Source organism: Schistocerca nitens, chromosome 2 (assembly GCF_023898315.1).
Source record: "Schistocerca nitens isolate TAMUIC-IGC-003100 chromosome 2, iqSchNite1.1, whole genome shotgun sequence".
Classification (NCBI taxonomy): Eukaryota; Metazoa; Arthropoda; class Insecta; order Orthoptera; family Acrididae; genus Schistocerca; species Schistocerca nitens.
In genome coordinates, this window is record NC_064615.1 from 558384098 (window position 1) to 558411213 (window position 27116).

The window sequence follows — 27116 nt, forward strand, 5'->3', positions numbered from 1 at the left end:
GTAGGACTAATAACAGTGGATGCCAATCGACGATGCAATTCTCGTTCGTACATACACATCTACTTAAGAGTTAACTGGTGTAGAAACGCACTTTGCTGAGTTGAGCGAGCTCGGCCTACCTTCATAACGTACGCGCCGCGGCCTGTCTTTCTCGTAGGCCTCGTGCTCTGAATAACTGCCGTCATCCGCTAGCGAGATCACGTGACATAAGCTATGACTGGCTGACAAAAGTGCATCGCTCAACGCAATCTCTCTTTTAGAGTTTCGGAAGCTACTGTGCTGTAATTTGTGGAATTTGTGTATATACTTTAGCAATATGAAAATAAACTCTGTGCATATTGTCTCGCATCAAAACAACTTTCCAAACGCATTGTTTTTCCTGGATTTCGTTTCCTAAAGTGCTGGGACGTCCTCCGCCGGTATAAGACCTTTACGATTCAAAGGACTGATAGGTTTTACAGCTCCGAGGGAAAGTATACTGTTACTTAACACGGATGTATTTTCACCCGCTTTATACGTAATTTCATCCGGGAGAAATTGTGATTTTAACTGGGAAATCTGGGAAAAATCCGGGAATTTTTCTTGTCCACGTAGACACCCTGTGCTATCAATAACCTGAAAAACAATCCAGATTTTATCATTCTTCCTGCAGGCAAGGGCTCTGCCACAGTGGTTATTAATTGTAGTGAATCTGTGGCTGAGGGTCTCCATCAACCTTGCAACACCCGAATGTACAAACCTTACGACCATGAACCCATCCCGGCAGTCCAGCATGACCTCTGGCAGCTTTTGAAGGCCTTAGGTCCATCCAAAAACCTGATCTTTGACTCGATCTCACTCCTCATACCAGCAATCCCCCCCACACACACACACTTTTACTTCTTCCCCAACCTCCACAAACCAAACCAAACCAAACCAAACCCAACCCCACAGGTCTCCCTACTAGTTGTCCTACTGTGGTTGGGTACAATGCTCCCACAGAATGAATATCTGCCTTTATTGACCAACACATCCAAACTATTGAGCAGCACAACCAGACTATTGTCTGTAACCTCCTATCCTACATTCAAGATGCTGCTCAATGATTTCAGCACCTCTCCACAGTTTCTATCCTGTTACCACCAGACTTCGTATAGGCCATTGTGGATGTGACATCCTTCTGCAGCAGTGTTCCCCATGCCCATACCCTTTTAGCTGAGGACCAGTACCTATCCCAACATCATCCTGATAACAAACCTGTTTCCTAATCCCCTGAGCCAGCCACATTCTGATCCACAATTATTTCACTTTTGAAGGGCAAATCTACAGACAGATCTGTGGTACTGCCAAGAATTCTATGTCAACTTATTTACGGGCAATTTGGAGAAATCCTTCCTATTTGGTCCACACCAAAAAATCTGTAGTCACATTCAGATTAATTGATGACATGTTTATGATCTGGACTCACTGCAAGGACAACCTTTGCTCTTCCCTCCATAACCTAAACAACTGTTCCAAGTCAGCTTCACCTTGTCCTCCTCAACTCGTCGAGCTACATTCCTGGATGTCATTGTCCACCTCCATAGATAGCTCCATAAATATGTCTCTCCTTGTCAAGTGCACCCACCACCAACAGTACTTTGCTATGTTGACAGCTGTCACCCACCCCATGTCAGAAAGTCTCTTCCCTACAGCCTCTCCATTCGTGGATGCAGTATCTGTTGTGGAAAGTGGGAGTTGTCGAAAAATAATGATAATTTTACCAGTGCATTTACTGATATATATGTCCTATCCAACTCACACATAGACAAGTCTCCTGTGCCATCTGCTCCTCTGACACTAGTAAACCTGTTATACAGTCACCAACCAGCATTCCTCTGATCACCCAGTATCACCATGCTCTTGAAAAGCTAAACCATATCCACCAACAGGGCTTCAATTACCTCTTGTCATGTCCTGAGAACAGTGACAACCTACCGACTTCCCACATAGTAGTGTTCTGCTGCCCACTCAACCTACAGAAGATCGTACTCCATCCCTATTTCAATCCTACACCCATGGGTCGTTCCTTGTGGTTGGCCCAGTTGTAAAACTGTCCCACCCACCTGCCCACCCATCCACCACCTCCTACTGCGTGTCCTACCATATAAAAGGCCATGTGTGAAAGCAGCCATGTTATATGTCAGCTATGCTGCAATTACTTTGCAGCATTCTGTGTGGACGTGACAAGTAACTAACTGTCCACTTGTCAAATGGCCACCGCCAAACTTTGGCTGACCACAAACTTGACACCACACCACACCACACACAATCGACTGAAATAGCTGCTACACTATGCAAGCCATAACCTCCACTCACCTGTTCCCACTGCCTCGCCTTGTCTTTTCCCTTCTCTCTTCTGTCCATACCATTCCTTCTCAGTTTAGATCATACTATCTTCTCCCAACACTCTTCCTCCCCCACCCCTCCCCATGCAGACATTCTCCTATCGCTCATCCTCTTCCTCCTTCTCAGCCCCTTGCCCTTCTCTCCCCCTTCCATTTCTCGCTCTTCATCTTCACCTTTCTTTCCTTTTGCCCCTCTCCCATGTTTCCTCCCTCAGTTCCCATCATTCTGAGCGGTTTGATACAATCTGCCATGACTTCCTCTCCTGTGCCAATATCTTCATCTGAGTCTCGGAGTAGCACATGCACCTAGTTTCCTTGATTCTTTGTTGAGTATATACCTGTCTTTCCCTGCAGTTTCTGCACACGGTGGCTCCTAGTACACATTATCCCAGCTCGAGTGCCGGGTGGTATGCAGCTGTGCCCACAGGCACAAATGGACAAAGGTGTTCTAACAGCTAAGTTTTGGGAATTCAAATGGCAGGGCTAAAGTCTTGCGATTGTACCACCCAGGCCAAGCGTCTCTGGGCAGGGGTGGCCAAGTGGTTTGCACACGTGTAGAATGCGTGCAGTAAGTCCGCCTGGTGCATTGCCTATACTAGTTGCATCTGCCCCAAGCAACCTGAGGGGTGCCCTTCCCTGATGGTGCAGTAGTGGAACAGCCTGTCCTAGTAAAAATCAGTCTTGATATTATTGCACGTGGCTGTTATAAAAAGCAATGACATCAACAGTAAACAAGTCTGACTAAGGAAAACACATCACACTGTCAGTGCTTTCACATCGGTTATGCATATACTGTTGTTGTTGTTGTTGTTGTTGTTGTGGTGATCTTCAGTCCTGAGACTGGCTTGATGCAGCTCTCCATGATACTCTATCCTGTGCAAGCTTCTTCATCTCCCAGTACTTACTGCAACCTAAATCCTTCTGAATCTGCTTAGTGTATTCATCTCTTGGTCTCTCTCTACGATTTTTACCCTCCACGCAGCCCTCCAATGCTAAATTTGTGATCCCTTGATGCCTCAGAACATGTCCTACCAACCGATCCCTTCTTCTGGTCAAGTTGTGCCACAAACTTCTCTTCTCCACAATTCTATTCAATATCTCCTCGTTAGTTACGTGATCTACCCATCTAATCTTCAGTATTCTTCTGTAGCACCACATTTCGAAAGCTTCTATTCTCTTCTTGTCCAAACAGTTTATTGTCCATGTTTCACTTCCATACATGGCTACACTCCATACAAATACTTCCAAAAACGACTTCCTGACACTTAAATCTGTACTCGATGTTAACAAATTTCTCTTCTTCAGAAATGCTTTCCTTGCCATTGCCAGTCTACATTTTGTATCCTCTCTACTTTGACCATCATCAGTTATTTTGCTCCCCAAATAGCAAAACTCCTTTCCTACTTTAAATGTCTCATTTCATAATCTAATTCCCTCAGCATCACCCGACTTAATTCGACTACATTCCATTATCCTCGTTTTGCTTTTGTTGATGTTCATCTTATATCCTCCTTTCAAGACACTGTCCATTCCGTTCAACTGCTCTTCCAAGTCCTTTGCTGTCTCTGACAGAATTACAGTGTCATCTGCGAACCTCAAAGTTTTTATTTCTTCTCCATGGATTTTAATACTTACTCCGAATTTTTCTTTTGTTTCCTTTACTGATTGCTCAATATACAGATTGAATAACATCGGGGAGAGGCTACAACCCTGTCTCACTCTCTTCCTAACCACTGCTTCCCTTTCATACCCCTCGACTCTTATAACTGCCATCTGGTTTCTGTACAAATTGTAAATAGCCTTTCGCTCCCTGTATTTTACCCCTGCCACCTTCAGAATTTGAAAGAGAGTATTCCAGTCAACATTATCAAAAGCTTTCTCTAAGTCTACAAATGCTAGAAACGTAGGTGTGCCTTTTCTTAATCTTTCTTCTAAGATAAGTCGTAAGGTTAGCATTGACTCACGTGTTCCAACATTTCTACGGAATCCAAACTGATCTTCCCCGAGGTCTGCGTCTATCAGTTTTTCCATTCGTCTGTAAAGAATTCGCGTTAGTATTTTGCAGCTGTGACTTATTAAACTGATAGTTCGGTGATTTTCACATCTGTCAACACCTGCTTTCTTTGGGATTGGAATTATTATATTCTTCTTGAAGTCTGAGGGTATTTCGCCTGTCTCATACATCTTTCTTACCAGATGGTAGAGTTTTGTCAGGACTGGCTCTCCCAAGGCCTTCAGTAGTTCTAATGGAATGTTGTCTACTCCCGGGGCCTTGTTTCGACTCAGGTCTTTCAGTGCTCTGTCAAACTCTTCACGCAGTATCTTATCTCCCATTTCGTCTTCATCTACATCCTCTTCCATTTCCATAATATTGTCCTCAAGTACATCACCCTGTATAGAACCTTTATATACTCCTTCCACCTTTCTGCTTTCCCTTCTTTGCTTAGAACTGGGTTTCCATCTGAGCTCTTGATATTCATACAAGTGGTTCTCTTTTCTCCAAAGGTCTCTTTAATTTTCCTGTAGGAAGTATCTATCTTACCCCTAGTGAGATAAGCCTCTACATCCTTACATTTGTCCTCTAGCCATCCCTGCTTAGCCATTTTGCACTTCCTGTGGATCTCGTTTTTGAGACGTTTGTATTCCTTTTTGCCTGCTTCATTTACTGCATTTTTATATTTTCTCCTTTCATCAATTAAATTCAATAATTCTTCTGTTATCCAAGGATTTCTACTAGCCCTCGTCTTTTTACCTACTTCATCCTGTGCTGCCTTCACTACTTCATCCCTCAGAGCTACCCATTCTTCTTCTACTGTATTTCTTTCCCCCATTCCTGTCAATTGTTCCCTTATGCTCTCCCTGAAACTCTGTACAACCTCTGGTTTAGTCAGTTTATCCAGGTCCCTTCTCCTTAAATTCCCACCTTTTTGCAATTTCTTCAGTTTTAATCTACAGTTCATAACCAATAGATTGTGGTCAGAGTCGACATCTGCCCCTGGAAATGTCTTACAATTTAAAACCTGGTTCCTAAATCTGTCTTACCATTATATAATCTATCTGATACCTTCTAATATCTCCAGGATTCTTCCATGTATGTAACCTTCTTCCATGATTCTTGAACCAAGTGTTACCTATGATTAAGTTATGCTCTGTGCAAAATTCTACCAGACGGCTTCCTCTTTCATTTCTTATCCCCAGTCCATATTCACGTACTATGTTTCCTTCTCTCCCTTTTCCTACTCTCGAATTCCAGTCACCCATGACTATTAAATTTTCGTCTCCCTTCACTACCTGAATAATTTCTTTTATCTCATCATACATTTCATCAATTTCTTCGTCTGCAGAGCTAGTTGGCATATAAACTTGTACTACTGTAGTAGGCGTGGGCTTCGTGTCTATCTTGGCCACAATAATGTGTTCACTATGCTGTTGGTAGTAGCTTACCCGCACTCCAATTTTTTTTATTGATTTTGTATTTATAACCCTGTATTCTTCTGACCAAAAGTCTTGTTCCTCCTGCCACCGAACTTCACTAATTCCCACTATATCTAACTTCAACCTATCCATTTCCCTTTTTAAATTTTCTAACCTACCTGCCCGATTAAGGGATCTGACATTCCACACTCCGATCCATAGAACGCCAGTTTTCTTTCTCCTGCATATACTATCAACTTCAATTATGCGCTGACTCACATTATTCTAACCACAAGTGCCCTCACTCCCAGGTGCAATGATATTGTGGTCAACTTATACCTTGCAGATTACTTCCTGTCATCTTATTCTTCCTTCTAGTTGGGCTTTTCCATTTATTCCTTTCCTCACAGATTCTGTGTGAGACTACCTCATTTCTTATTGGTACACTTAATTTTCATCCTTCCTTCAGTAACACCACATCTCAGTAATTTGATTCTCTTCTTTTCTGGTTTTTTTACCATACTCCATTATTTATTTTCAAACAATACTGTGCTCCAAATGTATGTTCTTGGAAAAATTTTTTCCCCTAATCAAGACCTTTGTTTCATAGTAGTAGATTTCTTTCAATGAGGAATGCTCTCTTTGCCTTTGCAGGTGTGCTCTTTATATATTCTTTGCTCCAACTGTCACATATTGTTTTGTTTCCAAGGTATCAAAATTCCTTTGCTTCATCTGCTTCATGGTCCCCAGTTATGATGGTGACTTTATCACTACCCTAATTTGTAATAGTTTTCATTACTTTTTCTTGGCTTGCTCTTGATCCATATTCTGTGCTCATTAAGCTGTCCACTCCATTCAACAGGTCGTGTAATTATTTCTCACTTTAACTGAGGATAGCAATGTCAGCAGCAATTTGTGTTGTAGATTCATATCACTTCACTTTGAATTTTAATTCCAATCTTGAACCTTCCTTTTGTTTCCGTCATTGTTTCTTTGATGTACAGATTGAACAGTAGGGCAAAAAGACTGCACCTTTGCCTTACGCACTTTCTAAACTATTTTCATATATCCACTCTCTCCTGTGCATTTAACAATGGAACTCCTTTTTCATTTCTAATGTTGCTGCCCATGATTGTAATTTAATTGAAGTTGTTTGGACTTTTTTCTGTATTCTGAATCTGTCCTTTAGACAACCATTTCCTTTTCAATTTCTCGACATTTTTCCTGCACCCATTTTGCTTTAGCTTCTTTGCACTTCTTATTGATTTCATTCCCAAGTGACTTCTTTTGTTATATTACTTTCTTTTTCTTAACTTTTTTTTATTTCTTTCATTGTCAGTCAAATGAAGTATTGTTCCATAAAATTTCGGACGATCTCCTGGCTGCCTGCAACTTGCTGCCACAATATTTCAGCACAGTGTTGTGGCCATCTACAAGTGAATACTGACAAAAATGCACTAAGCTAACATAGTTTAAAACCCATGACCACACGCTTCTGCTGCAAGCCTGAGTGCTGTGCCCTGTGCCTTCCATAGTGAAAGCTCACCTCACAGATACCAAAGTGATTGTCTTCATATGGCAAAATTACAGGGTGACACTGGCTTCACAAAGTACGAAATTTTTCTAAGACAGGATGCCATGCGGAATTTAATTGGACACTGTCTTCTCAGTAACGGGAGTTTGACAGTCTGATCTGCCATAATTTTTGTTTATTGTATTTCATTAACAGGTCACTGGAAGTCCAGTATGTGGCAATAGTGGACTTACGGGCTTGGACAAAACAATTATGCTGCTGCTGTTCTGTAGTGTTCTTCATATGCCTTAAACAAGATTTGCCACAGTTGTATGGAATCCTGTTAACACTTGCCCTGTGCAACTTTGTCGTCGTTAACTGATTCCAATTCTGAGATTTTTAAAGGACAACGAAAGCTTACTTTAACTTTACGGCTTTGTAATAGTCCCCCTATTTTTGCTGAAAATTTTGGATATAAGGTAGATAGTCAGTTTAGGCCTCATCCTCTTCCTTATTCTGTCATTTGTATGTCTAGTGATCTCTGGTACTTGCTGAGACAAATATCTGTTGTTAGGAACACAGGTTGTAGATGTTCCATTTCCATTTGCAGGTTATCAGCATCTGAGATGAAATGGGCTCACTGCATTAAGTTATTTAGACTGTGCACCGTTTGTGCCAGATGGCGGCAACCAGTAGATTATAAATGATGATCTATATGATTGGACTGTTGAAACACTGAATGCTCAAGTGTTCATCACTTGTATGTTGTACAAATGTATGTAAAAGTAGCAAGCAATCACCTTTCTCCACCTCCGTAGTAGTTCCAACCCCCATGATTATTAGATTTTCATCTGCCTTCATGTACTGAGTTACCTACTCAGTGCCCCCTCATAGTTTCTCTGGCTCTTGTAATTTCTATGTCATTGGCATGTGGACCTGAACTATTGTAGTTGGCTGCTGTTGTTTTACTGTTGATTCTAATGAGAATAACCCTAAAACTGAACTGTTCATAGTACCTCATTCTTTGCCCTGCCTTCATATTCATAATGAATCCTTCACCTGTCATACCATTTTATGCTTTTGATGCTATCCTATATTTGTCTCTTCAGACATCCTTTTCTTTCCTTTTCACTTCACTGACTGCTATTATATGTGTATCAGTATCAACTATGTTAAGAAAAGGATAGATTGCTTCTCACTATAAAGATGACATGTTGAGTTGCAGACAGGCACAACAAGAACTGTTACACATTTAGCTTTTGGCCAGAGCTTCAAGAGAAAAGAAAATGTACTCACATTCACACAAAAAAGAACACCTCACACACACATGACCGCAATCTCGTCCAGCATCTTGGACCAGAGTACTGCTGTCGCATTGAATGAAAGCAGCCCATCTGGAGGAGGGTGGGGAAGGGCAAGAGAGAGCAGTGTGTGTGTGTGTGTGTGTGGGAGGGGGGGGGGGGAGAAGAGTGCTGTGTGATGGAGTGTGCAGGGTTTAGATGGAGACACGATGAGACAGCTAGGTGCAACATTGGGAGACGTGTCTGTATGTATTTTTACATGTGTTTTCTGTTATCCAGCTCCTCTCACAGCCACCTAACACCTCCATTTGCCCATTTCCATGTATTTCTGTTTCCCCAACACCATCCCTGACACAATGTATCAGTGTTACATCTTTCTGCACCAACTCAGAAAAGTATTCCTGCCCCTGCCTAAAACCCAGTCTCACATCCTGTTTCTGAAGTACTGCTTTAAACCATGTAATCACCCCACAACAGCCTATCCATAAAAATTCTTTTCCCTGTATCCCACCCCTCCTTTCATAATGACCTTCAATTTTTCATATTCTACCAGTCCCTGGCCCTCACAAACCTAATACTGCAGAAACACAACTTCATGGCAAAGGCATCCCAGAACCACGTTTGCTCCCTCAGCAAGCTATTGCTACTGTGCAATCCCTACTACATGCAGCACATCACTGAGATTGAATCCATGCTCTTCAGTACCTAAAGGAGCATTCCAGGCACCACCTCCGTAAGTTATCCAATCCGCTGATGTCGTACTGCCCTCTTGGGGCACCACTATCCAACCCAAATTCTACCAACAGGGTTCCTGCTTGTCAACTCTTCATAGCACCTGAACCCTGCCTAGTTAACCTTTTCAACTTCCCACATCCCCCAAAACTCCCTACCAACACTCCGCAAAATCCTGAACTTAGGCATACACAAAACACTGTTGTTAACCTTTCCACCAATACCCCCAGCCCTAGGTAAATTTCAGTCCTATCAAAATGGTCTCATTTTTAGTTCTACACCCACATTTAACCATGCCAGACTTGTCAAAGACATATATTATTATTCTTCTTCTGATCCTTTCAACGGAAACACTCTTTGCTACCAATCCCTCCAGCCAAAGTCAACCTAATCTGAATTCCCTGCCTGTTCCAGTTCGTACCACAATCCCACTATGATCTCCCCCCCCCCCCCCCCCCCCCCCCGTCCCATGCCACCTAACCACCTGCTGATTACCTTCCAGGAATTATTCAGCTCCAACTTAGCTTCAGCATCCTTCCTCAGAACACCAACCTTTCAGTAGAAGAAAGAATAATCATATACAATCTTGAAACAAATCCTGACTTAATCATCCTAACTGCAGACAAGGGCTCCACCACTGTTGTTATGCATTGCTGTGACTACCTGGTGGAAGGTGTCTGCAAATTATCTGACTCCTCCATGTGTTAACTCTGCTAGAGTGATACTAGCCCAGAAGTGCCACATAACCATCAGTCCCTGCTTAAAGCCTTAGGCCCTCCCCAAAACCTATCCCCTAAATCCATTTCCCTCCTCACCTCTGACACCTCGCACATCGACCTTCTACATACTCCCCAAAATCCACAAACCCAACACTCCTGAATGCCTCATTGTAGAAGATTATTGTGCTCCCAAAAAGAATTGTGGCCCTCATTGACCAACCCCTCAAACCAATTGCCCAAAATCTGCCCTCCTGCATCAAAGATACCAACCACTTCCTTCACTGACTCTCCACCATCCCCAACCGTTTACCTCCTGGATCCCTACTTGTCACTTTTGATGACACTTCACTCTGCACCAACATGTCTCGTGCCTATGGTCTTGCCACTGTTGAACACCGTTTCTCAACATCCTTCAGACTCCAAACCCACTATCTGATTCCTCATATTCCTTACTAACTTTATCCTGACATACAGCTATTTCTCTTTTGAAGGGAAGGCATTCGAACAAATCCTTGGCACAGTCACGGAGTCCGGCATGGCACCCTCCTACAACAACCTGTATGCGGGCCATCTGGAGGAAACCTACCTAGCCTCTCAAACCCCTGGTCTAGTTAAGATTCATTGATGATATCTTCACAATTTGGACTCGTGGCCAAGACACCCTATCCTCATTCCTTCTCAACTTCAACACCTTCTCACCCATCCGCTTCAACTGGTCCTCCTTAATGCAGCATGACACCTTCCTGGATGTCACCTCATCTGTTATGGATATATACACACCTTGTGATGAAGCAGGTTTGGCCTCCACCATCCTACTTTGTCCTTTATACTGCTGATTACAATAGCTACGATATATACTAGTTTTTCCCTCTTCTTGCTGTTATTTTTCCTAAAAATTTTAATGATAGAATCAGTTATCTGACCACACATTACATGAATTTACAAACTAACATAAATTAATTTACCCTCTGAAATCTGCTTATTCAGATTATACAATTCACTATTCTGAACGTTTTGTGTTAATTACTTTTCCTGGAAATGATGTATTTCAAAAGTTGTTGTATTTCAAAGTTTTTGATCTAGGAGACAGTCATAAAAATCTCGTGACTAATAAATAGACTCAGAAAAGTAGATTATCTCTAAACTGTAGGCCAATTTTTTTCTCATTTCAAAGACATTTTTATTTTGGCTCAGGCATAATTAACTCAGGAGATATAATTAATTAAAGATTTCAACCAGCCCAAACTTTCAGCTCATATTATGATAAAACTGCATAAATTTCCAGAATACGTTAACATACTACTGATGGGCTAAATTTTCTGAACCCAGTGACCCCAATAACAAATATGTAATTGCCATAATTAAGAGTTGTGTAATTTTTTAACCAAATTTTGATAATCAATATGGATGCCATACCTAAAAGTCTGGAATTCCCATAGTGTAAGCATAACTTGGTTCTATATATTTTAATAGCTATTGCTCAAATTGGTAATTTGATAAACGAAGTCTAACTGTAATTACTACGTCTATTTAAAATTGTGTAATTTGATCTATGGAAATTTCTAATAATAATCAAATAACCAAAATCACGAAAGGCGCTCAATTCTGTCATTAAGCTTCCAGTTTTTCTTGGAGTTAAGATGTAGTCAATATGTATCTTTCCCTGCAATTTCTGTATTCTGTACAGTGTGTACTCGTGTCGTTGTTTGAACTATCCTCGGGATTATTTGAGAATATAAACAGTGACTATTACAGTCAGTGAGAGACTTAACAAGTAACATTCATAAACATGCCACTATACCTTAATGAACTATCATCATTTCACATACCTTGTAGACAGTTTGTTGATCTGCTATAGGAAAATTTCTTTGCATGCCAATTAATTCATTATTCACATCCTTTTGACGAAGTGTAATTTAAATTTATCCATCAAATATGAGTACAAGGAGACCTGGGTAAACATTTTTGGTCTGTAATGAGGCCTGGTCTTTGGTGATGTGAATCAGATTTTGTACATATATATGTGAAGTGATTTTGTGTGCACATTTGAAAAGAACTATACTGGACTTCTCTCTTCTTCTTCTTCTTCTTCTTCTTCTTCTTCTTCTTTTGAGAGGTACAGTTCTATCATGAACATTTTCAGCTGATTTATCAGTGGTGCATCTACTGAGGGACAACATTAATCTACAATCAGGTCCCCTTTTTACTTTTTATCATTACAGTCTCTCTCCACATTAAACCCACCAATCACCAACAGAACCTGCATTTTGACAGCTGCCATCTCTTCAATACTAAAACATTCTTCCCATTCAGCCTGGCTACCTGGGGATGGCGTACAAGTATCTACAGTGACAAGAACTCCCTTACCCAGTAAGCTGAAGGCTTCACCAAGGCCTTCACGGACGGTCACTATCCCCCAGACATGGTCTGCAAACAGATGCAACAAAACCTCCTAAAATGGTGTTCCATTGCCCACCCAACCCAGCAACATCCTAATCTGTCCCTGTGCCACAGGGATCATATCCTTCTGGAAGACCCAGATGCAAGACATGCCCAGTCCATCCACCCAGCACTTCCTATTCCAGTCATCACAGGCCAGGCTCCCTGTGAAAACAGCCTTGTCATATACCAGCTTTGGTGCAACCACTGCATGGCATTTTATATTGATACAACTACCAACCAGCTGTCAACCATGATTAATGGTGACCACAACTGTCACCAAGAACGATGTAGACCATCCTGTGGTATGAATTACAGTAGAACACAACCTGCATGATTTCAGTCACTGTTCCCCAGCCCAGGCCATCTGGATCCTCCACCACCATCTTGTCTGAACTGCAGAGATGGGAGCTATCCTTATAACACATTCTCCACTCGTGAAATTGTCTCTGCCTCAGCCTATGGCAGCCTACCATTGACCTGACAGTAACCACCCCCTCTGTCGTATCACCTCCTCCATATTCACATCCCCTCACCCTCATTATGTGTCGCCCTCTGCCAATGCACCCACCTGTCTTTCACTTTCCCTTGTCCTTTCCTTTTCCTTTTCCACATCCCATTCCCCGCCCCCCACCCAAATATATACCAAACAAAAGCGCTGGCAGGTCGATAGACACACAAACATACACACAAAATTCTAGCTTTCGCAACAAACGGTTGCTTCGTCAGGAAAGAGGGAAGGAAAGGGAAAGATGAAAGGAAGTGGGTTTTAAGGGAGAGGGTAAGGAGTCATTCCAATCCCGGGAGCGGAAAGACTTACCTTAGGGGGAAAAAAGGACGGGTATACACTCGCGCGCGCACACACACACACACACACACATCCATCCGCATATACACAGACACAAGCAGACATTTTTACAGAGCGCAAACTCTCTGTCTTTAAATATGTCTGCTTGTGTCTGTATATGTGTGGATGGATATGTGTGTGTGTGTGAGAGTGTATACCCGTCCTTTTTTCCCCCTAAGGTAAGTCTTTCTGCTCCCGGGATTGGAATGACTCCTTACCCTCTCCCTTAAAACCCACATCCTTTCGTCTTTCCCTCTCCTTCCCTGTTTCCTGATGAGGCAACAGTTTGTTGCGAAAGCTTGAATTTTGTGTGTGTGTTTGTGTTTGTTTGTGTGTCTATCGACCTGCCAGCGCTTTCGTTCGATAAGTCACATCATCTTTGTTTTTACATATATTTTTCCCACGTGGAATGTTTCCATATATATATATATATATATATATATATATATATATATATATATATATATATATATATATATATCCTTCCCTGCTAATCCCTGCACACTCTGCCAGTAAGTGCTCCTACCCCCCCCCCCCCCCACACACACACACACACACACACACACACCTGTAACCTGCTATCCCTACCCCACTCTAGATTGCTACTTTCGTTCGATGTGACAGTTGAATTCTAGTCGTAGCTGCTGGAGATGGTGGTTGTGTGTGTGAATGTGTCTGTTTCCTTTTCTGAAAAAGTCTTTGGCCAAAAGCTATATATATGTAACAGTTTTTTCATTGTGGCTGTCCACAACTAAACATGTCATCTTTAGAATGAGTAGTAATCTATCCTTTCCCTAAGACTGTAGAGTTTGCTCTTATCATGAACTAAGGAGCAGTTTCATTTTGCATGCTCTGGATTTCCTGCCTTGTTGGATCTGTCGCACAAAATTGCTCTCACAAGATGAAAATCAATTTGTAATGCTTGTTAGTTCATGTTACATATTGTAAACTTTTATTTCCATAACTATTGTGCTTATCAGACTAACTCATTTTATGCTGTGTGCAAATACTTTGCTTAGTAATGATAAATGTAAACAAGCATTCATTGAATCCTCACAATTTGTTGTAAGGGTCTTCCCCACTTAACCACTAGGCTACACACTGGACTCCCTATACCATTGATTTCAGTATTTTGTAGTTAATTTAGCCACATTTTATTAATCAGTAAGAACTTCATCTCTTGTCACAATCCATTTACATATCTGTACTGCTGAAATTTGTGTTATTGATTTGATGTCATCATGACAGTAGTAACTAAATTATTTTTTTAAAAAAGAATTGCTTTATCTCTGCAATAAAATAGGTCTCACTTATTTAATGAAAGTAATGTGCTTTAGCAGAAACTAAACACACTATTAATACTGTGTGTTAGTCAGAAAGAAGGTTAGACACTATTGACCTTTCATGCTCTTTGATTTCTATTTTATCTTTGTTGTTTCTTACTTAAAACTAATTGAAATTGTGTAATGCAACACAACCTGGAAGAAAGTGTTTCTGTGGTATATTCAAGTATTCATGTTGCTTAATGTCACTCTTATTTGGTATCCTAACTGTGCCCACTCACAAAACAAAAACTTTTGCAAACTCCTTCTCAGTTGCCGCTGTCCGCCTCTGGAACAAACTGCCCCTTACCTTGCGCAAAATTCAATCTCCTGCTGCTTTTAAGAAGAAGTTGAAGCATTTCCTACTATCATCCTTATAAAGTTCTCCACAAAATTAATGTACAAGGACAATCCCCTCATCTGTCAAATAGCAAAGCTAGCGTCTCCTATGTTGCTCCTGAGATGCCTTCCTCTTCATCTATCTCTATTAGCCATGCAATATTCTTTTCCTTTATATTTCCTTAATTATGTTTCATCATGTCTCTCTATTCTTCTCCTCCCTTCACCATGAGTCTCCCTCATACTCCCTGCTGCCAGCACTCCTATCTCAAATCTGTCTGTTCAATAATGTCTAATTATAACAGTACTTGTGATCTAAGAATATAAACTCTATATGTATGTATTTTTCCAGGTGTACCTTTCAAATTGTTTATTTCACTTTTTGTACTAGATGTAGTTTAACATGCCTACTAAAACATATGAATGTAAAATAAGTAGAATGCCTGGTTAGATGTAAGAGAGGGCCTGATGGCCCTAATCTTGCCAGGTTAAATAAATAAATAAATAATGTTATTTGTTCCACCATTGTCTACAGGACACTGATACACCTTAAAACACCTCTTTGTTTCAGTTTATTGCCTGGATGCAAAAATGAGGTTTGATGACAATGCCAATTTCAGGCAGAAAGAATTGTTCGCTCTTAGAGACTGGACACAAGAGGATGAAAAGGAAGTAGAAGCTGCAAAGCATTCCTTAAACTACATAGCACTTGATGGTAAAAACCAACTTCCCTTAAAACTCAACCTTACAAAATTTTTGTATTCAGTGTCATGAACACATGATTTCTGTTTGAATTCACAGATTTGATAGTTCTATTGTTTAGTGTAGTCATTCTGCATTGTTACAATTTGCTTATCCATTGTAGTTTCCTGTTATCGCATAAGGGTCAATCCATACCAAGTGGTCCAGCACTGGTTGCTTGACAATCTCAGAAAAATTTTATATTTGCTTGGAGAAGTCCCCAATTTTTAGTAGTCACAAAAATATTTTTTTAAAAAAATTATTATTTATTATTTTGAAATGGTGGCCATATTTGTTCCAGGTCACTTGTGTTTTTCGTATTTGCAAGCATGTTCATTTTTCACAGTTATTCAGCAGTGGATTGTCCTAAGCCATTTAGATAAAATGCATTTAGTTCAGCACACTCTGGGCTACAAATTAACATCATTATCACATAGCTGAACGTATTCTTTAATATATTTTTAATAGTTCAGTTATCAGCCACAAATTAAGAAAACTCAATTTTTGAACAGTAGTTTTCCAAAGAAAGATTAATTTCTCAGCTTTAATAGTTTTTCTGCTATTACACTGTATAGTATAGTTACTTTTTATAGAGTATCAGTGGTGGGCAGCTTACACTTAAAAACTACACTATTTAAAAAAAAAATGGATTTTTTAATTTTTACTTTTTGTGTCCAGCAATATCTTTTTTGGGGAACCAAATAAAAATCTGAAAATTTCACAATTAATAGACCTTTATGATATCAAACTTAAGTATAAATTTCAACTTTGAAATTCAATTGGAAGTTATGGGAAAAAAATTACAAACACGAGTCAAAAATACATTTTTTAACATATGCGATATCTGGTAGGCTAATCAAATAAAGTATACCAATTGCATAATGTAACACACCACATTACACTAGCTAATGATTATTTGTCGAAACAATGCTGTAGTAATTGTTTCAGCAGGCTAACAATTGCATCTGCAAGTGTATAAAAGTCTGATTGTTGTCTTCTCTCTTACACCAACAATTGTCTACTCACACTTATTTAGTTAGAAGTTCTTGAAGTGTCAGTTGAAAAATGGTGTCTCAGTGTTCCATTGGTATTATTAATGAAGCATGTCATAAAAGTGTGTATGGAGTGTATTCTAAAGATATTACTTTAATCGATGATTACAGTGAAGAAGGAAAAGTGTTGTTTTACTTAAGAGTCCGCACAGAGGTCACAATCAACATGCAAGTACCATGAAATGAAATACTTTTAGAAAAATGTCATGACCTTTTTGGTTGGTCTTGCATGGACCCTTTTGAGAAACATAAGAAACCTATAACAAAAGGTCTGCGAAAAATAACATTTGATTATTATTCTAAAAATAAAAGCCCTTTTGTCAATCTCATACCAGGAAAATCATTGTGTCCAACATGTTAGTCTAAGATACTTGTAATTCACAACAGAAAGGATAGTGAAACCTCAGATACAAAATTTTGTGACTTACCAGTAACCATTATAAAAGTAGATACAGCTTGTGAAATCCTGGGTATATCGACTGCTAGTAAAATTAGAAAACTAAGTCAAGATAAAAGACTAAGTGCCTTGAATACAAAAATTGAGAAAGTGGCAGCTACAGTCAAAAATAATTTGAAAGTTTCATTTCAAAATACAATTTGTGCTAAAACAAATGGAAGTTCTAAAACTTCACCAACCGAATGTGATAATTTGATAGAAAAACTAAAAACTAAATGCAGTACTTCAAACAAAGAGGATAAAATTATCAGTTTACTGCCAAATTCTTGGAGTTGAGCAAAAGTTAGTGATGAATTTAATGTGCCAGAAAGTCTTGTTAAGTTAACAAGGCAATTAGCAAAAGAACAGGTAATTTTACCAACATTACAAAAGAAAAGTGCATCTAATTTGGTAGATGAAAACACAGTCAATAAAGTTATAAAGTATTATGATGATGACAATAACAGCCGTTTGATCTCTGGCAAAAAAGACTGTGTTTCTGTGAAAGAAAATGTTTCTAAGATTCAAAGACAACAAGGGTTAATATTGTGTAATTTGAATGAACTATTCACTGAATTTCAAAAAGAAAATCCTGACATTAAAATTGGAAGATCAAAGTTTTGTGAATTGAGACTAAGATGGTGTATTGTTGCAGGGGCATCTGGCACCCAAAATGTTTTTGTTTGTTTGTATCATCAGAACGTAAAGTTGATGATAGATGGGGCCAGTCTTACAGTCGATTATAAAGGCCTTTTGGAAGTTATGGTATGCAAGTGTTGGTGGCTAACCTTGAAAATCTTAAAATGCATCATTTTAATGCAAAAGCTCAAAGTAAATTTTTGAAAGACAAAAAGCAAACCTTGGCAGCTGATGAATGCTTAGTTCTTGCTGACTTTTCGGAAAGTTATTCCTTTGTTGTTAAAGATGAAGCACAAGGGCACCACTGGGTAAACAAACAGGCCACAGTTCATTCATTTGTATTCTATTACGAAGATGAAAATAAACTAATGAGCCACAGCTTTTGTGTCATAAGTGACTACCTTGAACTCAACACTACAGCAGTGCACATTTTTCAACGAAAATTAACAAACTACATTAAATAGCACCACCCTTCCATACAAAATCCGATTTACTTTTCGGATGGGGCAGCAAGTCAATAAAAAAAAAAAAAAGAAAAATAAACACCCATATTAACATATTTCATAAAGAAGATTTTGGGTTTGATGTAGAATGGCACTTTTTTGCTTCGTGACATGGGAAGAATGCTTTTGGGGTTACAACAAAACAAGCTATCGAAAAAAGCAAGTCTGCAGCGGACTGATGACAATCATATCATAACGTCTCAAGATATGTTTGAATTCTGTAAAAAAAACAAATCAAAGGAATTACCTACATTTTTGTACAATGTGAGGAAATACAACATGTTCATGTTGTATTTTATCACCCTCCAGGACCAAGGACATCTTTTGAAAAAATTGAGAAGGATCAAGTTTGAATGTCACTTAAAAATGTACTAAGGAAGCTGTCTCCCATGGAATTTACAACTGTGACTGGGCAAACTTATAATCTAACACCCAAACTGAGTGGACAAATTTCTCAAATGTCCAATGAGCGATTTACTATAAAGAAATAACAAGAGAACAATATAATGTAATTAGTAGGCTTATTTTCAATAAAAAAAGTAAGTAATCATAGATATGATTAAATTTTATACTGTTACTGGTATATTTTATTCCATAAGCCTAGATATCGCATATGTTAAATGTATTTTTGACTCGTGTTTGTAATTTTTTTCCCATAACTTCCAATTGAATCACAAAGTTGAAATTTATGCTTAAGTTTGATATCATGAAGGTCTATTAATTGTGAAATTTTCAGATTTTTAGCTGGTCCCCTAACAAAGATATTGCTGGTCACAAAACGGAAAAATTAAAAAAAATCCATTTTTAAAAATAGTGTATTTTTTTAAGTGTAAGCTGCTCACCATTGATACTTTATAAAAAGTAACTATACTATACAATGTAATAGCAGAAAAAATATTAAAGCTGAGAAATTAATCTTTCTTTGGAAAACTACTGTTCAAAAATTGAGTTTTTTAATTTGTGGCTGATAACTTTGAACTATTAAAAATATATTAAAGAATACATTCAGCTAAGTGATAATAATGTTAATTTGTTGCCCAGAGTGTGTTGAACTAAATACATTTTGTCTGAAAGGCTTAGGACAATCCACTACTGAGTAATTGTAAAAAATGTAGATGCTCGCAAGTATGAAAAAACGCATGTGGCCTGGAACAAATGTGGCCGCCATTTCAAAATAATAAACAATAAATTTTTTAAAAAATATTTTTGTGGCTACTAAACATCGATGAATTTACCCAGCAAATTTTTCTGAGATGGTTAAGCAACCAGTTACTTTTTTCTCGGACCACTTTGTATGGATTGACCCATAACTGGTATTTTAATAGAGAAAGAGTTAACCACCCCTGCAGTCAACCATATCATACACATGATCAGAATGTTGAATGAACTGCTTATCTTGATTTCCAAATGTGCTCTCTGTTCTTAAATGACATTTATGAAAGAGAACATTCATTGCAGTATGAGTTAAAATACAAGTTCTTACGGCTGGCCATGGAAACTTCTTTCAGGAAAAGTGGACTCACTCTATATTTTGCAAATGCTGTAGTTTCATTGCTAAGTATCCAAAAGCTCTGCATTGAAAAGTTCTTTAATTTGTTTAAATTTTTGGTGGGTAGTGCTCAGATCCTAGTATTTGCTTTTGCAATGTAGGACAAACTGTTAAGGGCTGTTCACTTTGCCAGGTTGTTGTTTAAGATGTTTGTAAATGGAGGATAGAGAGTAAAAGTACATCAATACACAAATTCTCACATCTTTAGAGAGTAATAAAATTGTTAAACAATAAAATCGTCATGGATTTCTTGCCAAATAAGTTCATAGTCTGAGTGCAACTTTCTGGAAAGGCTACTCTCCCTTTCCATCTTATGGAGAGGTATTGACCTGTCACAGACTGTCTCCTTGAATAGGTACCAATGACAAGCATTTAAAATTTGCAAACACGACTTGACAGCATTTTAATAATGACCCAATAGATTATGTAGTTGGCATGTGATGTCTACCATCCAGCATTACCCTACATAATGCCGACTGCAGCCCGTTCCATCATCTTGGTTCAAAGGTTGTTTGCTGAGCTGTACTGAGGGCAAAGCCTTCGTCTCGATTAGTGGGGTTCATCATCACTTGTATCTCAGTTGACTTCTTCATAATGCTGGCCCAGAAACCCTTAGCTGAGGAGATGACAGTTGTCTCTTCAAAATCAAGCACATACTTTTTCATTAAGCTATGCTCGGCCACTGCAGATTTATTTTTCTGTCTTAGCCTTACATTGTCAATATGTTCTGTACAACATAGGCAAACAGAGCACTGTGTTTGTCCAATGTAAGATTTTCAACATTCAGTTGGAGTGTGATTGTCTCCAGATGGATAGAGTCGGAGGGCACCATTCACATTGCTCAGCAGTTGTGAGGCTTAAAATCCCAATGCTGTTATCTGCATAAGGAGATGGATAGTGACCAGAGTGATGACTGCAGACTGCTATCGTGTCACGGAGGGCTGGCCTGTCACAACAGAGTGGACTGTCCACCCCACAAATAATGAGCCCCGGCCAGGCCAAGGCTACAACACTCACTCGGTTAGCTGCATCTCATCCATATCTTGAAGGCTCATACAGTTTCAGTTAATCTACCAAAGCGTGTAGCATGAGCTAAAGCTTAGAGGTGTTTCACCACAGCATAAGCAGTCACATGTACTTCTATATTTCCACACAAGAGATTTAACAAAATATAATTAAAAAATAATCCCACTATAAATTCAGCTGCCATAAAAACTTCATCTAGGCAACAACTCAATAAGCAGACAGAATTTTTTTCTTGTAAACTTTATGCATCACAAAAAACTTGAAAATAAAAATAAAAAAATATTCATCCTGTGTTTACATGAAAGGGCATTGCAATTTTACAGTAAAAATTTTGGTGATAGCCTCAACAAGTAATTGTAGAAAAATAGAATGCCTTTCACATTTTGAGAACTTATTTTACTGCTTTTGCCTGATATGATAAGTCCTGTGTGGCTGAAATTACATTCTGCCATGGTGTTAAATCTGCACCTACACTATTACTCTGCAGTTACCACTTACGTGTTTCACAGAAGGTTCATAGAACAACACTGACTATTTCTTGACCTTCTCTACTCTTGACTAGCACATGGGAAAACAGAACACCTAAATCTTTCTCTGAGACCTCTGACATCTCTTACTGCAGTGGTCATTTCTTCCTGTGTGGTTGGGAGTCAACAAAACATTTTGCCATTCTGAAGAAAAAGGGGAGGATTGGAATTTTGTGAAAAGATTAAGTCACAACAAGAAAAGACTTTGTTTTAATGATTGCCACCCCACCTCGCTTATCATATCCGTGATAGTTTCTTCCTTACTTCATGATCACACAAAATGAGCTGCCCCATTTTGATCCCCTCTGTCTTATCAAATTGGGTAACGATCCCATACTGCACAGTATTGCTCCAGAAGAGGATGGTCAAGCATAGTGTTGGTGGTCTCTCTAGTAATTTTCTTACACCTTATCAGTGTTTTGCCAAAAGTCTTTGGTTCACTTTCCCCACGATATTTTTTTGCAATGATTACAATTTGTGGCATTAGTGGCTGTAATCCCTTAGTGTTCAGTGAATCTACAGCCTATCAGTTACTGTGTAATGTGACTATTGTGACAGGAAAACACAAATACTATTGTGACAGGAAAACACAAATCCAAATGTATTACTGAGATGATGATTGAGACACGAAGTTTGATTGAAGCCACTTGTGAAGAAATGCCTTCTGGAAATCTAGAAATGAGGAATCACCTTGAGATCTCTTGTCCATAGCATCATTACTTCGCATGAGTGAAGAGACATGCTGGTTGTGTGTCAGCATTACATTTTCTGAAAGATGTTTCGTTAAGTTGAAACAGAGTATGTGTTCCAAAATCCTGCTACAAATCAGCGTCAATGAGAGGGGTCTGTAATTCAATGGATTACTTCTATTTCCTTTCTTGTGTATTGGTAGCATCCCTGTAACATTCCAGTCCTTAAATGTGGCTTTTTCATCGAGTGGCGGGGTGTGTATGAGTGCTAAAAATGCAGGTATTTCATCTGTATACTCTGAACGTAACCTAACTGCTTTATAATCTGTTGCAAGAGACTTGTGTTTATTGAGTGACTGAAGTTGCTTCATTACATAAAGGGTATCTACTTCTGAATTACTCATGTTGGCAGCTGTTCTTGGTTGGAATATTGAGGTACTTGTGCATCATCTTTCATGATGGCATTTTGGAAAACTGTGTTTAGTAACCCTGCTTTACTTGCGCTTTTGTCAGTTACAGCACTTCTATTGTCACACAGTGAAGGCATCGATTGTGCCTTGCCACTGCTACACTTTGCGTACAACCAGAATCTTTCTGGATTTTCTGCCATATTTCAAGACAGTTTTGTTGTGGAACCTATTAAAAACATCTCCCATTGAAGTCCGCACAAAGTTTAGAGCATCCAGAAACTGTTGCCTATCTTCCAGATTTTACATTCTTCCAAATCTAACATGCTTTTTTGCTGCTTCTGCAACAGTGTTCTGATGTACACACATCAAAAAGAGTTTTGCATCAGCTTGGTTCCGAGAGTTTCGGAACCTGTACAGAAAATTGGAAAAGAGGTCAACATAAACATAATTTCTGCCCTTTTTTTTTGCTCATGAAAACCACACATTGCATGTTGTACCACCTTACAGTGAGATATTCAGAGGTGGTGGTCCAGATTGCTGTACACACTGGTACCTCTAATTCCCAGTAGCATGTCCTCTTGCATTGATACATGCCTGTATTCATCGTGGCACACTATTCACAAGTTCATCAAGGCACTGTTGGTCCAGATTGTCCCACTCCTCAATGACGATTCGGCACATAGGTCCCTCAGAGTGATTGGTGTGTCACATCGTCCATAAGCAGCTCTTTTCAATCTATCCCAGACATATTCGGTAGGGTTCGTGTTTGGAGAACATGCTAACCCCTGTAATCAAGCGATGTTGTTATCCTGAAGGAAGCCATTCATACGATGTGCATGATGGGGGCACGAACTGTCATCCATGAAGACAAAAACCTCGCCAAATTGCTGCCAATATTGTTGCACTATCAGTCAGAGGATGGCATTCACGTTTCGTATAGTCGTTACAGCACTTTACATGACCACCAGCGGCGTACGTCGGCCCCACATAATGCCACCCAAAAACAGCAGGGAACCTCCACCTTGCTGCACTCGCTGGACAGTGTGTCTACAGCGTTCAGCCTGACCAGGTTGCCTCCAAACACGTCTCCGACGATTGCCTGGTTGAAGGCATATGTGACACTCATCAGTGAAGAGAACGTGATGCCAATCCTGAGCGGTCCATTCGGCATGTTGGTGGGCCCATCTGTACCGCGCTGCATGGTGTCGTGGTTGCAGAGATGGACCTCGCCATGGACATCGGGAGTGAAGTTGCGCATCATGCAGCTTATTGCGCACATTTTGAGTTGTAACACGACGTCCTGTGGCTACACAAAAAGCATTGTTCAACATTGTGGTGGTTTTGTCAGGGTTCCTCTGAGCCATAATTGTTAGGTAGCGGTCATCCACTGCAGTAGTAGCCCTTCGGCAGCCTGAGCGAGGCATATTCGAACATCGTCACTTTGGTTCACTCAGAGACGCATGGACACTTCTCCTGTTGAGAGGTCTTCCTGCCACAAAGTAACAATGCGGACGCTATCGAACTGTGGTATTGACCATCTAGGCATGGTTGAAATATAGACAACGCGAGCTGTGTACCTCCATCCTGATGGAATGACTGGAACTGATCGGCTGTCGGACCCCGTTCGTTTAATAGGTGCTGCTTATGCATGGTTGTTTGCATCTTTAGGCGGATTTAGCGACACCTCTGAACAGTCAAAGGGACTGTGTCTGTGATACAATATCCACTGTCATCGTCTATCTTGGAACCGGGGTGACGCTATTTTTGTGTGTGTGTGTGTGTGTGTGTGTGTGTGTGTGTGTGTGTGTACCATGGGGGTTTGGTGCGTATGTGTATTTACTTCGTATAAAACACTGTTACCACCAGTACTATTTTGAATTAACTAGTTGACACTTTCATAATTAATATGGAAGGAATGGAGACTGTCTTAGGATGCTCCAAGACAATTTTTGTCTGCTGTTTTAAATATATATTTTCCATTTGTTTTTTGTGAATTTGGATGGTACATATCAGTCTCGCAACAAGCATCTTTTGGTTACCGATTCTTATAGCTGTCAAGATGCTCTCCATTTGCTCAGGATTGTTTGTCACTAAGAGGTATAGTATGTTTTCGTCATCATTTACACTTGGTGTGGGCTACTTAACTAATTTCTCAAAATAAACTAGCAGCAGGAATGGCATAAATTTTACATGCCATCATACAAAAGTTTGGAAGTAGTTATGCCACAATTTCCAGTAGTAAGGCAAGTTATTTGGGTCATTGTTGTCATTCTGGCCTGTTGTTGGATAGTATCATCTTATCTTCAAAACACACGAAAATTTTTTCAAGTGTTTCATTCTCAGAAGCCCAAATTTAACAAAGAACAAACATTTCATTCAAAAATCTTTTCTTTTGTGTGTTTCCTCAGAGTCCTTCTCCATTTCCATATTAGAGATGTTCACATGTTGACTTATTAAGATAGATGCAGTAGCTTTCTATTATTCTGAGATAGAAGCATTTTCAGAGTTTGCTCATTACCAGTAGGTGATTGCAGTAGCTCTTGCCAGATTACATCCACATTAAACCACACATGCTTAAATTGTAAAAATTAAAAGAATGCAGTGGACATCGGTTCCCCTTGTTCAGTGGCACTTCATAAAATTGTAATGATAGTTGTCATATTGTTTGTCAGCTAGATTCTTCATCTGAGACAGGTAAAACCTCTGTGGATGTACTGTACCTCAAAGCAAACCATTTTCACAACTTCCTGGCTGATCATTGAAGGACTTCACTGCCATCCACGTCCATGTAGTAGTTTCATATCAGAAACCCAAAGTGTTCTCCTTGTCTTGTGTGCCATCCGAAACTGGTCGCTTGCCAAGCAAAAATGTTAACAACAACTATTACTTTATTTTTCAAACAATTACATATTGTTAACAACAATATGTACCAGATAATCGCACATTGTGCATGGTGCAAATACTAGACTTAAGAGAGAAAATGATTTACTCTTTGGATCACAACAATTTCTTTCTGATACAGAACTGCAGAAAAGTATATGACAACAGTTTACTGTAAGAAAACCTCAGAAAACACTTGATTTCCAATGATTAACGATTTGTATTCCTTCTCATTGTTTTCAGAGTCATTGACACTGCTAGCCAGTGTAAATTTTAGGGATGACATGTTGAGTGGCACTGTAGCCTATCCACTTGTTTCGCGAGTTCAGCCTGCACTGCAGTGTGCGAGCTGTGCCAGGATGGTGGGAGCAGAGCCTAGCGGGCTTGCCAGAGTACATTGGGGCCCTGCGATCCATGCCAGACTGATGCCCTTCATGTTACACAAGCCAGCTTGACTGACACCTTTAATACAGGGCAGGAGGGTTTGCATTACCTCAGTGATGCTGAGGGCTATGGTTGTGATAATATAGCTGCTGGCATGGCCAATCAGGCCTGACAGACCTCAGCAGAGGGGTCTGACAAAGAGTATCCAGGAAAGGAAGGTCTGTGGTTGGGTCGTCCCCCCACCCCCCCCCACCCCACCCCACCCCCCTCCCATCTGCAGGGAGCTCCGCCAGCAGTGGTTGCATACAGATATTGCGACCTGGGTTTCTCTGCTGGGGCTGGCCAGTGCCACAAGACCTCTTTTACAGTAAACTCTGGGCATTCTTCAAGGACCATTGTTGGGTGTGGCAGTGGAATTGTCTGTGTTTTGGGCATGGGGCCTTTTATTTCACAACCCGTACTGCGAAGAAGGTACACTCCTAAAAAAAAAGGGGGGCAGCTTCCTCAACCTTTGGGATGTGCTATGTGCTGATGAGGGGAATGGTTGTTAGAAGTGAAACGGTCTCTAGCAGGCAACCTCTGGGGCACCAGCTGCCCTCCTGTTGTATAAGGCATGCTCAGGTGCACAGAGCTGGGTTGACATTTGTTTCCATAATGGCTTGTGGGATCCCTATGGAATTACTTAAGTTCATGTCTACTCCTGATGGGATGGGTGTACTGTCAGGTAGTACCTATAACCACCCAACAGAACGAGCTCGGTTGGCCAGTCCGCCTGAGAAGTAGTCCTAGAATTATAGTACTTCCTTCATAATTAAGAGGGCAGATGGTAACTTTGGGAAGGTTTTACCTTTTTATATTCACAAGGCATTAGAGCTTATTGCTGGGTCCTTAAAAAGATTTAAATGACTTCATACTGCAACATTTCTAGTTGAACCTCCCTCATCATATTGTGGATCTAAGCTTCTGGGATGCTAGACCTTAGATGACTACCCTGTTGTGGCTGAGTTGCAGAATACCCTTAACTTCTGTAGAGGCATGTTTACCTGCCCCGATATAATGGGGGTGAAACCTGAGGATTTGCCAGAAGAATGGAAAAGTACGGGTGTCATGGAAGTGTAGAAATGTGGGAGGAGAATCAGTGGCACATTTGAAAAAATTACAACATTATAACTAATGTTCAACATTCCAGAATTACCTGAACCTATTCTTTCAGCCTGTATCCATCATAAGGTTAGACTGTTTGTTCCCCACAGAATGTGATGCTTCAGGTGTCAGATTTGGTCGTACC

At 39.9% G+C, this 27116-nt stretch overlaps 1 protein-coding gene across 1 annotated transcript in view; it reads left to right on the top strand.

Annotated features, from left to right (window-relative positions):
- The window catches only part of LOC126236589 (succinate--CoA ligase [ADP-forming] subunit beta, mitochondrial), an 86814-nt gene that overhangs the window by 23575 nt on the left and 36123 nt on the right, over positions 1 to 27116 (top strand). The window contains exon 6 of the mRNA XM_049946009.1: positions 15564 to 15707. Within this exon, the coding sequence (XP_049801966.1) occupies positions 15564 to 15707 (144 nt within the window). The remainder of the gene's footprint in view (positions 1 to 15563; positions 15708 to 27116) is intronic.